General features: G+C 68.2%; 2 protein-coding genes across 6 annotated transcripts; one reads left to right on the top strand and one right to left on the bottom strand.

Moving 5' to 3' along the window:
- Positions 1-30: 30 nt before the first annotated feature.
- On the bottom strand, positions 31-3,303 carry RRAS (RAS related). Its single transcript, XM_075016142.1, has 6 exons — positions 2,987-3,303; positions 2,324-2,411; positions 1,726-1,828; positions 1,384-1,492; positions 815-933; positions 31-534 (listed from the first exon to the last, which is right to left on the bottom strand). Exons 1-6 carry the CDS (start codon positions 3,212-3,214, stop codon positions 447-449), a joined length of 735 nt encoding a protein of 244 aa, XP_074872243.1. The 5' UTR covers positions 3,215-3,303; the 3' UTR covers positions 31-446.
- Positions 3,304-4,217: 914 nt separating this feature from the next.
- On the top strand, positions 4,218-12,995 carry SCAF1 (SR-related CTD associated factor 1). 5 transcript variants are annotated; one of them, XM_075016090.1, is made up of 11 exons: positions 4,218-4,954; positions 6,087-6,244; positions 6,648-6,714; positions 6,877-6,995; positions 7,317-7,447; positions 7,833-7,945; positions 8,152-11,034; positions 11,150-11,232; positions 11,853-12,095; positions 12,234-12,362; positions 12,466-12,995. In XM_075016090.1, exons 2-11 carry the CDS (start codon positions 6,107-6,109, stop codon positions 12,640-12,642), a joined length of 4,083 nt encoding a protein of 1,360 aa, XP_074872191.1. In that variant the 5' UTR covers positions 4,218-4,954; positions 6,087-6,106; the 3' UTR covers positions 12,643-12,995. The 5 variants fall into 5 exon arrangements, with proteins under 5 accessions (XP_074872191.1, XP_074872194.1, XP_074872195.1 ...); XM_075016093.1 differs by having other exon boundaries at positions 4,218-5,027; positions 7,836-7,945; XM_075016094.1 differs by having other exon boundaries at positions 4,218-5,027; positions 8,476-11,034.
- The last annotated feature ends 700 nt before the right edge of the window (positions 12,996-13,695 follow it).

Raw genomic sequence — 13,695 nt, 5'->3', positions numbered from 1 at the left:
GCGCACCCCCCACCCCCCCACCCCAGCTGTGCATACAAATAGCAGTGAGGTAATGAGCTATGGAATGCAGTGTGGCCCATCCTGGACACTGGGGTCCCATCTTCATTCAAGGGTCCCTGTCCCTTTGGGGACCCTGCACCTTAGTGCCCCCCACCGTACCTCAGTTGGGACCCAGCCCTGTGCCCAATACTGAAACCCTATAGACTCCAGCCACAGATCCTGTGTCGTGAGGCCCCCACTGTGACACCCCTAATCTTTGAGGGGGGCTGCTACCCTGATCCCAGGATATGGGGGGGTCCTACAGATAGACACCCCCCGCCCCCCAGAATATCACCTGGGCTCCCCCTTCTCGGCCTCCACTATTTATAGATATGTACAAACAGCCTTGTTGTAGCTTCCCCTGCGGAGCACGGCTGGATGGGGGGGAAGCACGTACCCCCACCCCCTCAGAGGAGGCAGCAGGGGCAACCCTTGGACTCTTTAGTTGTGGGGTGCACTGTGGGGGCAGGGGGGTTCTCCAGCTCCCGGAATCTCCTGCAAGAGAGAAAAGGGGGGAGAGAGAGACAAATGGGGGGGGCTTTCTTGGGGATGGCTCTTTGGGGGTATCCCAGAAGCCCCATGTTACGACTGCTGGACGTGCCCCCTTTGAGGGGCTGAGGGTTGTAGATGGAGATGTTTCTGCGCTCAAAGAGGGTGAGAGCCCCTTTTCAGAGTATCACCCCACGGGGCAGGTGTCACTGGGCAGAGTCTAGTCAGTCACTGCCCCATCCTAGGGGGCACCGTGGGAGAGCCCTACACAGGTTTCCCCCCTTACCTGATGGCCCGGACCAACTCGTAGAAAGACTCGTCTACGTTAAGGCGGATCTTGGCCGAGGCCTCCACATAGGGGATGCGATTGTCCTGGGCGAAGGCTAGAGCCTCCTCTTTGGACACCTGGGGGGTAGAAGCAGCTCTTTGATTCATTCAGCTGGCAGGGACAGCTGGGCACCTCTCAAATCCCCAAGGCACTTGGGGGACCCAGGCATTTGGGCTTCAGAAAGCCAACACCACGGGGCCATGCCACCAGAGAGCAGTACCACCTGGCACTTCCTGTCTCGGCACTGTCCAAGATGGCTGCCGACAAAGCATGAGTGCCCATGGGGCACCACTTCCTGTCTGCGTCCCCTTCAAGATGGCCACCGACTGAGCGCAAGGGCCTATGGGATGGGACTTCCCGTCTGGGCACTGTCCAAGATGGCCACCGACTGAGCGCGAGGGCCCCTGGGGCACCACTTCCTGTCTGGACATTGACCAAGCTGGTTGCGGTGGGCTCAAGCCCAGTGGCCTTTGGGGCCCCAGGAGGATGCTGCGGTGTGGGCGGAGCCCCAAGGCCCCGCCTCTCACCTGGCGCTGCAAGTCCAGGTCAGCCTTGTTGCCCACGAGGATCATGGGAAAGTCGTCCCGGTCTTTGACCCGCAGGATCTGGGTGTGGAACTTGCTGATCTCGGTGAAGCTGCAGGAGGGCGAGATAGAGGATGGGGGGCTGCTAGGGGGCAGGGAGCTGCAAATGGGGGTCGGCTGGCAGGGGCTGAGGTTGGGAGACAGCCATGGCCTAGGCTGCAGGAGGGGAGGTGGGGGCATGCCGTGGGGGGTGAGGTTGGAGGACAGCCACCGCCTAGGGTGGAGGATGGGAGGTGAGGGGATGCTGCGGGGGCTTGGGAGGCTGCTGAAGGGTTGGGGTCTTACCTGCCTCGGTCATTGATGGCGTAGATGAGCAGGAACCCCTCCCCCGTGCGCATGTACTGCTCCCGCATGGCCCCGAACTCCTCCTGCCCGGCTGTGTCCAGGACTGGGGGGCAGAAGCAGGCAGGGGGGTTAGTCCCCCACCCCCAGAGCGCCAGGGCTCCTGCCACACCCCCGTCCCCCACCCTCAGAGCACCAGGGCTCCTGCCACACCCCCGTCCCCCACCCTCAGAGCGCCAGGGCTCCTGCCACACCGCCGTCCCCCACCCCCAGAGCGCCAGGGCTCCTACCACACCGCCGTCCCCCACCCCCAGAGCGCCAGGGCTCCTGCCACCCCCCCCGTCCCCCACCCCCAGAGCGCCAGGGCTCCTGCCACCCCCCCGTCCCCCACCCCCAGAGCGCCAGGGCTCCTGCCACCCCCCCGTCCCCCACCCCCAGAGCGCCAGGGCTCCTGCCACACCCCAGAGCCCCAGAAAGAGCCCAGGCGACCTTGATTCCAGCCACTACTCCCACAGGCGGGAATAGGACCCGGACGACCCGGCTCCCAGCCCCCTACCCTGCTGACAGAACTTGTTCCCCTCTGCAGCCCCCCCCCCCTCACTGTCCAGCCGCGTCGGGGTCCCATCCACAGGGCAAATCTTGGTGTAAGAGTCCTCGATGGTGGGGTCATAGTCCGAGACGAAGTAGGACTGAGGGAGGGGAAGGGGGGTTAGTGCCTCTAAAGAACCCAGGTGTCCGGATGCCCCGCCCGGCGCTGAGCGGGACCCCTCTGCCCCCGCGAGCCGGGAGAGAACCCAGGCGTCCGGGCAAAATGGAACAAGCGGCTGCTTTTGCCCCAGTCATGCTCCGGCGAGAGGCGGGGGAGCCCTCCAGCCCCCAAATTCCTGACGCTGTCCCCTGCCCTGAGCTCTGCCCCCCACGTTTCCCACACCCCTCTGCGCCCCTGAGCAGGAACCCCTTCCCCGCCCCTCCCCCCAGATCTCTGCCTCCCCCCCCGATCCCTGCCCCCTCTAGGCGCACTCCCCCTCACCCGGATCCCTGCCCCCCCGGCCCACTGCACCTCCCTCCGGATCCTCGCCCCCCCCAACGCACTGCCCCACCCAGCGGACCCCTGCCCCCCAGCAGGCCCACTGCCCCTCCCCCACGATCCCTGTCCCCCAACTTCCGCTGCCCCCCCCCCGGACCCACAACCTCCTTGGCTCTTGCGGAGGAGAGTTCCCGGGCGGGGCCGGAGGGGGTGTCCCGGCCGGGCCCCCCCACTTACCTGGATGAACTGGATGGTCAGCGCGCTTTTGCCGACGCCACCCCCTCCCACCACCACCAGCTTGTATTTCTCCTGGGGCGCCCCCGGGTCCTGGGGGGCCATGGCTGGGGGCGCTCCACGCTGGTGTCCGCCCCGCCCCCTCCGTCTGCGGCCCGAGGCTGCGCTGGGCACCCCTAGAATATGGCTGGCTGGCTGGTTAGCCCCCTGCCGGGCGGGGCGGAGCCCCATGCTAATCTATGCTAATGAGCCGCTCGCATAGTCATGAGGCGCCGGGCGATTCACAAAAATCCACTTCCCTATATGGCGCGCGGGCGAGACGGGATGGGGGGGGCAGCCCCCCCCCCCATTTCTCCATTGCCGGGATGGGAGCCAGGACGCCTGGGTCCTAGCCCCAGCTGCGGGTGGAGCTGGGAGCCAGGACGCCTGGGTCCTACCCCTAGTCCTGGGAAGGAAGGGTGGGAGCCGGGACGCCTGGGTTCCCTCCACCTGCTCGCGGGGAGGAGGCTGGGAGCCAGGACGCCTGGATTCCGTCCTGGTGGGATTATCCTTTCCCTGCTCCGTGCTCATTCTGGTCCCGCACCCCAGCCGGATCGGAGCCCCAGGCCCGAGCTCTGGGCGGGGCCGGGTGACGGCCGGGGCACAGGGACCCAGCGGAGCTCACTACATTCCTGTCCGAGGGGGCGCCGAGGAAGTTGACTCAGTTCCCCTCCCGGCCTGGGGGAGGGGCAGCCGGAAAGAGCTGGGGGGGGGTTGATGAGGCGAGACAGGAGCTTGCAGCCCCCTGTTCTGGCCCATTAGACCCCCCCCCAATGGGGCCCTTGTGCCGGGGCTTTGCGGTGGGGTTGGAGGGGGCTGGGCTGGATGAAGCTGGGCTTTGGGAGGGGGGACGCAGGGAGCAGGAGTCTGGGTTTGGGGACTTGGCGGAGGGCTGGGTTCAGCTCTGAGCAGCAGCGGAGAGGGTCTAGGCACAAGCTGGGGGACAGGGCAGCTGCAGGATGTGTGGGTGCGCGACCTGTCCCCCGTCCCGTTCATGCCCCCCAAATCCAGGAGAGCAGGGAGGAGCTGGGAGCATTAACCCCCCCGCAGCAGCAGCCACCTGCCCCTCTCCTCCAGTCCATTTCTGGGGGTCAACCAAGCCGCACCCCGCCTCTGCCGGGCTCCCGCTCGCAGTGACATGTCTCCCTCGGGGTCTCCTGGGGCGGGGCGGGGCGGGGCGGGGACCCTCTCGCTCGCCGGGCGGGGAGAGGCCGTCGGGAGCCTTTGGGGGTACCTAGCGCCCCCGTCTCCTCCCACCAGGCGCTCTGGTTCTCGTTGTGCAGATGGGATGACATCACGATGCGGTGACGTCATGGCGATATCGTGAGATCAGATCGGCACAGAGAGCTGATGTCACAGCAGCGCCTCGGAGAGATGACGTCATGGCGCGAGGGGCTGGCGGGTGACGACATCGTCGACGATGGCATCAGAATATCCGGTCCTAGCCAAGTGACGTCACGATGACCGCGGCGCGACGCGGTTTCCCCGGCGCTGGCACTGCTAAAAACAACAACTCCCATGAGTCACCAAGGGACACCGCATTGCATTGTGGGAGCGCACCCCGCCATTGCCGTTCAGCCCGCCCTCTCCCAGTTTGCCGCGCGGCAGGGAGGCGCGGAGCACTCTGGGACACGTAGTCCCCTGCCCGCGGCGGGGGAACGAGGCTGGGCGAAGACAGGTCCCATGGCGCCCCGCGCGGCCGCGGCGCCTGACGGGAAGGGCATGCGCCGGGCCCTGAGTCAAGGGGAGAGGGGGAGGGGAACTACCGCTCCCGACATGCCCTGCGCGTCGGGCAGCGGCTAGGGTGCGTCGGGGCGGCCGCGCTGCATACCGGGAGTGGTAGTTCTCCCCCCCCGCCGGGGCGGCGGACTCCAACTCCCAGCGGCCCCCGCGCCGCCGCAGCGGCCGAGCCGGAGCCGAGCGGGCAGCGGGGTAAGATGGCGACGGCCGGGCTCGGGCAGCAGCGCCCGTTGTGCTAGGGGCGGGGCCGGCCGGCGCGCGGCAGGTAACGGGGGGTGGGGAGGAGGCAGGGGTGGATATGGAGTGGGGAGGGCCCGGGATGGGGCGGGGGTGGATACGGGGCGGGGGCGGGGGTGGGGAGGGGGCAGGGGTGGATACGGGGTGGGGAGGGCCCAGGATGGGGAGGAGCTGGGAGGGGCAGTGGATGTGAAGTGAGTTAATGACCAGCCGCGGGGGGAGGGGGGTTAACGTAGGGACGGAGCCTGGTCGGGGGAGGAGGTGGTAGAGGGCCCTGTGATGGTCATTAGTCTGGGGGAACATTGGTGGGAGGCAGGACGGGGGCCACTGGAGTCAGGGGCTGGGGAGTGCAGGAGCGGGGGATGGGAGCAGAGGTCCCTGGCCGTGGGGTGCTGGGGTGGTGCCCAGGAGGGCTTCAGGGGCTGCCCAGCGCGTGAGCCAAGCGCCCCCAGTTGGCAGGGAAAGATGAGGGAAGCCTGGTTGGAGAGGGAGGGGAATTGCTCGGCCCACACTCATTCCACAACCCTTGACCCCCACGCCTGGCAGCTAAGTTGAGCTGATGCACAAAGGCTGGGGGCTGGCTGTCCCCAGCTGCCCAGTGGGGAGACTCCTTCCCCGCCTCCACACCCATCGCTCGCTCAGCTGCAGCAAAGGGGCGGGGGCCCATGGGGGGCTCCTGCTCAGAGCAGGGACTCTGGCTCTGCTTTCTTTGCTGACCTCGCAGCTTGGAGGGTGTGCGCTGAGAACCCATCGCCTGTCCTGGCAGGGGTGAGAAATGGGGCCTTTTCTTCTTTAGGAGGCAATGGCCCTGTGGGGTGGGGAATGGGACACAGACCCTCTCTCCTCTTAGGGGCGCCAGGCTCCAGCCCCCGTTGGGGCAGTGAGTGGGACAGAAGGGTGGTCCGTGGCTGTAGGCTGGGGGCCCCTATCCTGGATAAGTTTTCTGCCCTTAGAAGCGGACACAGGCGTAGCAGGGCGGGGAGGGGCATGGAGCCTGGTGGGTAGAGCTGGGAGCCAGGCTGAGTACGGTGTCTGTGCTGCTCCTCGTGCTGAAGCTGCTGACCTTACTCACCTCTCCTGTGCGCAGGGTCCTCTCCACCCGCGGCCATGGACGAGGAGGACTCACTTCTCCCGGGGCCGGAGGATCCTGTGGGAGGCAGTGAGGAGCGGGAGCGTCCCAGCGATGTCCCTGCAGACAGGGAGCCGTGTCAGCCGGGCGCTCCCTGCTCTGGGCAGGTCATGCTGGTAAGATCCATGTCCCTGTGCTGCCAGGACGTGTCCAGGGGCCTGGCGCTGCCCAGCAGCATCTGGGGGGAACAACCGCTGCGGGGCGGGGTGGGATGTGGGGGTCCCATCATGCACTGCTCCCAATTGCTCAGTGTGGGCAGGTTTTGGGGACTACAGCTCCCAGCGTGCACTGCTCCCCCACTTTTGTGTTTGTAAGGCTCTGGGTCCCATCATGCACTGCTCCCTCATGCTCAGTGTGTGTCGTCTCTGGGAACTACAGCTCCCAGAATGCATTGCTCCATGCTTACTGTGTGTAGGCCCTAGGAACTACAGATCCCAGCATGCATAGCCTCTGGGAACTACGATTCCCAGCATGCACTACTGCCTCATGCTCAGGGTAACGGTCCCACTTTCTGTGCAGAAGGCCTTGCAGCAGGCGGTGAGCGACAGCTTGCAGACCGAACGTCCGGACCAGGCTGCGGAGAAAGGTAAGGGCTGGGGTGCAGCTGGATGGGGCGGGGTCAGGTCTTGCCTTGGCTGGGGATACTCCACCACCACCCTCGGGAGTCAGTGGGGGTGTCTTCCTCCCGGGCATGGGAGGGGCACCTCCAGGGACCGGCAGCGGGGCTGACCCAGTGTCCCTGTTGCAGATGCTGAGAGGAAGAAGATGAGCCGGAAGAAATGGTGCTGGAGCCCCCAGGCGAAAGGGCCCAGCAGAGGCAAGGGGGCTGCCAGTGACCCCACGGGCCCATGTGGCCAGAGCAGCACTGTGAGTGATCCCACCTAGCCTGGCCCCCTGGTGTGTGGGGACTGGTGGGCTCCCATCCTCCTTCATGCTGTGTCTGGCCTCTTGAGAACTGCTCCCTCAGCTCCCTGGGGTGGGAGGATCCTGCTCCCAGCATGCGCTGCAATTCCAGCTCTGGGCAGAGGTCTGGGTCCCAGCATGCACTGCTCTTTCCCACCCCAGTGGTGGGGTGCTGTGAGGACTGGGAGCCATGGCCTGGAACATGGCTGCAGCAGGACAGTCATGAAGGGTGCGAGGGGGGAAGGGGCAGCTGGCCCTGCCCAACTTCTGCCGCCTTCTCACCAGGTCCCCGAGGCCCTGGGCCTGTTCCCTGGCCTGGCGGAGGCCCTGCACTTCCTGCAGAGGACATGTGCTGCCTCCGTACAGAGCCGGCTCCTCCTGGGAGACCAGGGGTTCCTGGGGTCCCCAGCCGTCTGGTAAGTGGCAACGGACGAAGCACTGGGCTCTCTGCAGCTCTGAGAGGGATCTAGAAGTTAGGGCTGTCGGCAGGGACTCCTGGGTTCAACCCCAGGCCTCAGAGGGGAGGGGGGTCTAGTGGTTAGTGCTGGGGGGCTGAGACTACTGCACTCTCTTCCAGCTGCCAGGGGCGGGGACTCCTGGTTGGAGGAGGGGACTCCTGTGGGGAAGGGCACCCTGTTCTCCAAGTGGGGCCAGGTCTCTCTGGGTGGAGGCTGTTAAGGGGGAGGTTTGCCGGTGACATGCTCTAGCTGGGTTCACCAGGGGCCTAGTGGAATGAGAGCCCCACAAGGGGAGAGGCCCCCAGAGCCCCAGAACAAGAACTGATCCCCCTCCTCCTGGCAGCAGGGACGAGCAGCCAGAGGAGGTGGAGCTGGTGGCGGAGATACGACTGGGGGACGTGGCTGCTGCATCCAGCATCTTCAGGAGACAGCGAGCCTGGAGGGTGCACAAGTCAGGTAGGGGTGGGGGCGGGAATAGGGCAGGGCCTGTCCCTTCTAGGGGCGCCAGCTCCCACCTGGCCCCATTCTAGGACTGGCTGGCTTGGGGCAGGGCCCGTCACTCTGGGGGTGCTGACCCCAATGTGGGGGGCATGCCGGGGTGTTGGGAGGTACCAGTCTGGTCTAATTCCTCCCCCAACGGCCTTCTCTCCATTTCCCTGCAGCCTCCCTTTCCAGTGCCTCAGTGCCGCGCTGGAGAGGAGCCGGCTCCCTGGCCCCGCCCACCGGCTCCCTGGCCCCACCCACCGGCTCCCTGGACCTCAAGTGGCCGCCCAGGACTCATGGGGACACCCCCCCGCTGTCTGACTCAGCCAGGACTCAGCGCCTCCCTGGCCACTGGGCTGTGACCCTGGGCACGGGTGTCCCTAGTGGGCAGCAGCGGCCCCAGGCCCCAGCGAGCAAGGACTCAGAGGGGCAGCGCTCCCAGCCGCCCCCGGAGAAGGCTGACTCCAGTTCCTCTTCCTCCTCTTCCTGCTCCTCCTCCTCAGCCTCCTCCTGCTGCTCCCAGCCAGCGGCACCTCCCGGCGGCGGGGCTGGCCACCCCTGCCCCCTGCGCTCCCCGGACCTGGATATTTATGACCCCTTCCACCCGACGGACGAGGACAACCTGGACGGGGACTTCAGCTGCCCCCCGTCGCCCAGCGAGCCAGCCCCAGGGCGGCAGGACCAGAAGTATGACCCCTTCGATCCCACCGGCTCCAATCCCAGTTCCTCCCGCAGCAGCCCCTCCCCTGAGGAGGAGGAGGAAGAGGAGGAGGAGGAGGACGAGGAGGTGGTTGCCTCCCGGCCCGACATGTCTCACAGCATCAGTCGCATCTCGGAGACCTTGGCCGGCATCTACGACGAGAACAGCCTGAGCCAGGACTTCCCCGGCTCAGAGCCCGGCCAGGAGGAGGCGGAGCCCAGCGAAGCTCCAGTGGCCAGTGCCCGGCGCCCCGACCAGGAGCCAGCAGCCGGTGCCGACTCCACCCTGCCCGAAGAGGAGAACGCCTCGGAGCAGTCGGACGGGGCCCCTGAGCCACCCCCGGAGCCGCGGCGCCGGGTCTTTGTGGTGGATTTGGCTAGCAAGAGCCGCTCGGAGGCGGAGGCCCACCCCAAGCTGGAGGGGAAGGTGTCGCTGGAGGTGGTGACGGCCGGGAACCCCAAGGCGCCGGTGCGGGGGGAGAAGGGCCCCAAGGTGGGCCGGCTGCGGGCAGGGCGGCGCTCCTCGCTGGACTGGGCCGCTGCCGACTCGGAGATCGAGGAGGGCGAGATCGTGCAGCCGGAGGACGAGCGCTACAGCCCCATCCGGCTCTTCCGCAGCCGGTGCCGGCCAGCCGAGCAGCGCGCCCTGCGGGTGCCGGAGGGTGACGACTTCCTCTCGCTGCATGCCGACTCGGACGAGGAGGGCGACTTTGGCGAGAGTCAGCCCGAGCCCCGCTGGAAGGCGGCGGCGGCGGCGGCCGACCTGCGCCGCAAGATCTTGACGCAGCGCCGCGAGCGCTACCGCCCCGACTCGCCCAAGCGCTCGGGCTCCAGCTCGGGCTCGCGCAAGAAGTCCAAGCGTTCCCATGAACGCCGGCCCCCCAAGGCCAAGGAGCCCCGCACCAGCCCCTGGCCCGCCAAGAAGAAATCCAAGTCGCGCTCCAAGTCCAAGGAACGCCGCCGCTCCCGCTCCCGCCGCCGCACCTCCCGCTCCCGCTCCCGCCGCCGCGGCTCCCGCTCCTGGTCACCCGCGCTGAGCGCCGGCCTGGCAGCCCTGGGCTCGGAGCGGCGCCGGCGGTCGCGGGAGAGGCGGCGGGGCCGGCGGTCGCGCTCGGGCAGCCGGGCCCGGCACAAGGAGAAGCACCGCGAGGGCGGGAAGAAGAAGAAGAAGCAGCAGCGCTCCCGCTCCCGGGAGAAGCGGCCGGCCCGTGAGAAGGAGCGGGAGGGCCCGGCGCCTGAGGAGCCCAAGGGGGAGGAGCGGCGGCGGGACAACCGCACGGTGGTGCCGCCCTCCATCCAGGACCTCAACGACACCGACCTTTTCACCATCAAGAGGACCATCACAGTCAGCCGGCAGGACGGCTCCCCGGCGCCCACCAAGCGGGAGGTGCTCTACGACTCGGAGGGGCTGAGCTTCGAAGGCTGCTTCTCGGACCGCGAGCCCCCCGAGGGGCCCCGGGGGCCCGGCGCCAAGGGGGAGGGGGGCCCAGGCCGCAAGGAGCGGCCAGAGGAGGAGGCCAAGGCACCCCGGGAGAAGGAGCGCAAACGGGGGTACCCGGCGGAGCGCCCCACGCCCCGGGAGAAGCCCCGGAAGCGGCCCAAGGAAGCGGGCGAGGCGGGCAAGGAGCGGGTACGGGAGAAGGTTCCGCGGAAGGCCAAGGCCGGGCACAAGGCGGGCGGCTCGGGCCGCAAGGTGAAGCTGCAGTCCAAGGTGGCTGTGCTGATCCGCGAGGGCGTGAGCAGCACCACGGCCTCAGCCAAGGAGGCTGGCTCCATCGGCGTCAAGTTCAGCCGCGACAAGGAGAGCCGCTCGCCCTTCCTCAAGCCAGAGGAGCGGGGCCCGGTGGGGGCCGAGCCACCCACGGGCCCGGCCCCCAAGGCCAAGAAGGGCAAGGGGCTGAAGGGCAAGGCCGGGCTGCGCAAGGCCAAGGGGCCTGGCACCAAGGCCAAGGTACCCGCCGAGGCCAAGAAGAAGAAGAAGCTGAAGGCCAAGACGGGGCTGAAGAAGTCCAAGGCCGACAGCTGCAGCCAGGGAGCCGGGAGCCCCCCCACCCCGGCCCCGGAGCCGGCTGCCTCCCCACCCAGCCCCCCGGCCAAGCCACCCCCCGCCCCAGCCCAGCAGGAGCTGACGCCCGACTCGCAGACGGTGGACAGCAGCTGCAAGACGCCCGATGTCTCCTTCCTGCCCGAGGAGGTGGCGGCGCCGGGCGAGTCGCAGAGGGCGCCAGGGCCGGGCGAGCCGCAGGCCGACAGCCTCTCGGAACCCCCAGAGGAGCCTGCCCGTGCCCCACCCGCACCCCCTGCCCCCATGGCCTGGAACCTGCAGGGCGGCGTGGACTGCACCACCAGCGGGGTCCTGGCACGTAGGTGACGGGCAGGGGGCGCTCCAGGATGGGGAGGGGGAGGCAGGTGTGGGGGTGGTGCTGGCGGCGGGGGTTAGAGATGCCCCCCAATCTCACCTCCCCCATTTCTCACTAGTGACCGCCCTGCTCTTTAAGATGGAGGAAGCCAACCTGGCAAGCCGGGCCAAGGCCCATGAGCTGATCCAGGCCACCAACCAGGTAGGGGGCGCGCTGCGCGGCTGGTCCTGGTGTCCTGGGGGGTTGGGATCAGGAGGGGGCGCTCTGCCCCCGCTGGGAGCTGGCCCTGGGGCGAGGGGGGGCTCAGGAGGGGGCACTCTGCCCCGCTGGGACCTGGCCCTGGGGCGAGGGGGGCTCAGGAGGGGGCGCTCTGCCCCGCTGGGACCTGCTCCTGGGGCGAGGGGGGCTCAGGAGGGGGCGCTCTGCCCCGCTGGGACCTGGCCCTGGGGCGAGGGGGGCTCAGGAGGGGGCGCTCTGACCCGCTGGGTCCTGGCCCTCGTGCTTCCAGTGGTCTGGGCGACCCCCTTTCTGGTTTGCAATGTAAGTGGAAGGTCTCACTTGCTGCTCTGAACCTCGAGTTTGGCTGTGAACTGGGGGGGCCTGGCTGAGCCCCCCATGGGGGATCGTTTGCTTCTGAGCCCCTGCGCCCTACCCTGGAGCAGCCACATCTCCACACAGGGAGACGGGTCCCTTGGGCCCAGCCACTGCCCCAAGGGGCTGCAGCCCAGTGCCAGTGAGGGGTCCCCGCGAGCGCCCCCCGCCCCAAGGGGCCATCCTGGTGCTGGGCCCCCAGCTGAGCTAACTACCTTCTGTCCCCCAAGATCTTGGGCCACAGCAAACCCTCCACGTCCTTGGCGAGCTCGCAGGCTCCAGCCCCGCCGGCCGCCCCCTACCTGCTGCCCAGCTCCCTGCCCCTGATGGGCTGCAGCTCCACCCCCCCGACCCCCCTCGGCTCGGCCTCCTCCGCCCCTGGCTCTGGGACCCTCTTCAGCACTGGCTGCGGCAGCGACCTGGGCAAACGGGAGGGGAGCAGCAGCTCGGACGGGCGTGGGGACACCGACAAGGTGAGTGTGTGGGGGGTGTTCGCTGGGGCTGGGGCGGCTGCCTTCCCAGCATGCATTGGGGCAGGGGTGGCTCCGGCAGGTGCGCCTGGGACTGGGGGTCCCTGCCTGGTGCGCTGAGGCCCCCCACTTCCCCCCCAGTACTTGAAGAAGCTGCACACGCAGGAGCGGGCGGTGGAGGAGGTGAAGTTGGCCATCAAGCCCTACTACCAGAAGAAGGAGATCACCAAGGAGGAATACAAGGACATCCTGCGCAAAGCTGTGCACAAGGTGGGGCGGGGCTGGGGGGCTGCGTGCGGGGGGGGGGGCGGCGCGCTGCAGCTGGGCTGCCTCCCCCCCCCGCTCATGCCCTCCCCCTGCTGTCCCCCCGCAGATCTGCCACAGCAAGAGCGGGGAGATCAACCCTGTGAAGGTCAACAACCTGGTGGCGGCCTATGTGCAGCGCTACAAGTACTTCCGGAAACGCGGGCGCCGCGTGGACGAGGAGCCGGGGGGCCCCAAGGACCTGGGGGGGCTGGAGAAGGCCCCGCTCCCCATGCCCCCCCTCTGAGCCGGGGGGGGCTGCCTTGCTCGTGGCTCAACCTGACTTGGACCCCCATGCGGGGGGGGGGCCCTGGGACGCACAGCCCCCCCTGAACTTCAGCAGAACGGCCTCCCCTGGCTCCGGAGGCGGGAAGGTTTCAGACAGCCAGTTTCCCCCTCCGTGGGGCTGGGCTGGGCCGGGCCGGCGCTGGGGGCAGCTCGAGGCCTCTGCCCCACTTTCATTTTAGCATGTTTTTATTTGGATTTCCTGCCATGCCCGGGACAGTGGGGCGCCCCTCCCCAGCCCCCCGCCATGGCCTGTTCCTCCTCACCCCCCCTGTGTATCCCCTCGCCGCCTCATAAACCGCGTTAGCCACTTGGCTCCGGATGTTCTTCTTGCAGGGCAGGAGCAGGCTGGCGCACAGGGGCTGCCCCCCGGCAAGGCCTCAGGAGTCCCCGAGCCCCCACCTTTTCCTGCTGCCACTGGGGGGCACAGCAGCCCCTCCGCCCACTCCCAGGGTTGCCCCCTGGGCCGGCCGTCACACCACGGGAAAGCGGAGAGCAGAGCAGCCAGCGCGGCTGGGCAGTGCCCTCGGCCAGAGGAGCAGCAGGGAAGCCGTGCCCGTCGTCCTGCCCTCCAGCCCGCTGAACCCACAGATGAACTGGCTCACTAGCGCTGCCCTGGGGGACCTCCCCCAGCTCCCTTCCCCTGCCAGAGGGGGCCTGGCTTGTTGGGCAGAGCTTCAGGGCGAGCGGTGCAGGGCCAGGCTGGAGGACTGTCCTGCCTACCCCTCTCAGGTGGCCAGCAGAGGGTGGATTTTGCGGACGCTGTGAGGCCAGAGCTCAGCAGCAGGGATCCGGCTCAACGGGAGACCTGGGCTCGGGCCAGGGGAGCGAAACAGGAGGCAGAGCGGTGCTGGGGGCTGCCCGGCTCAAGGAGACCCGCTGGGCCCAGGCGGCTGGCTGGATCGCAGCTGGTGTGTAATGATGTGAAATGAATAAACGGCCCCCAGGGCACCGAGGGCGGAGCCGCGGCTGGGGGAGTTCTGTACCACTGCATTGGGGTGGTGTTCCTGCCCCA

This window comes from Carettochelys insculpta, chromosome 22 (genome assembly GCF_033958435.1).
Source record: "Carettochelys insculpta isolate YL-2023 chromosome 22, ASM3395843v1, whole genome shotgun sequence".
Lineage (NCBI taxonomy): Eukaryota > Metazoa > Chordata > Testudines > Carettochelyidae > Carettochelys > Carettochelys insculpta.
Note: the sequence above shows the minus strand (reverse complement) of the source record. Positions and strands in the feature narration are given on the sequence as shown.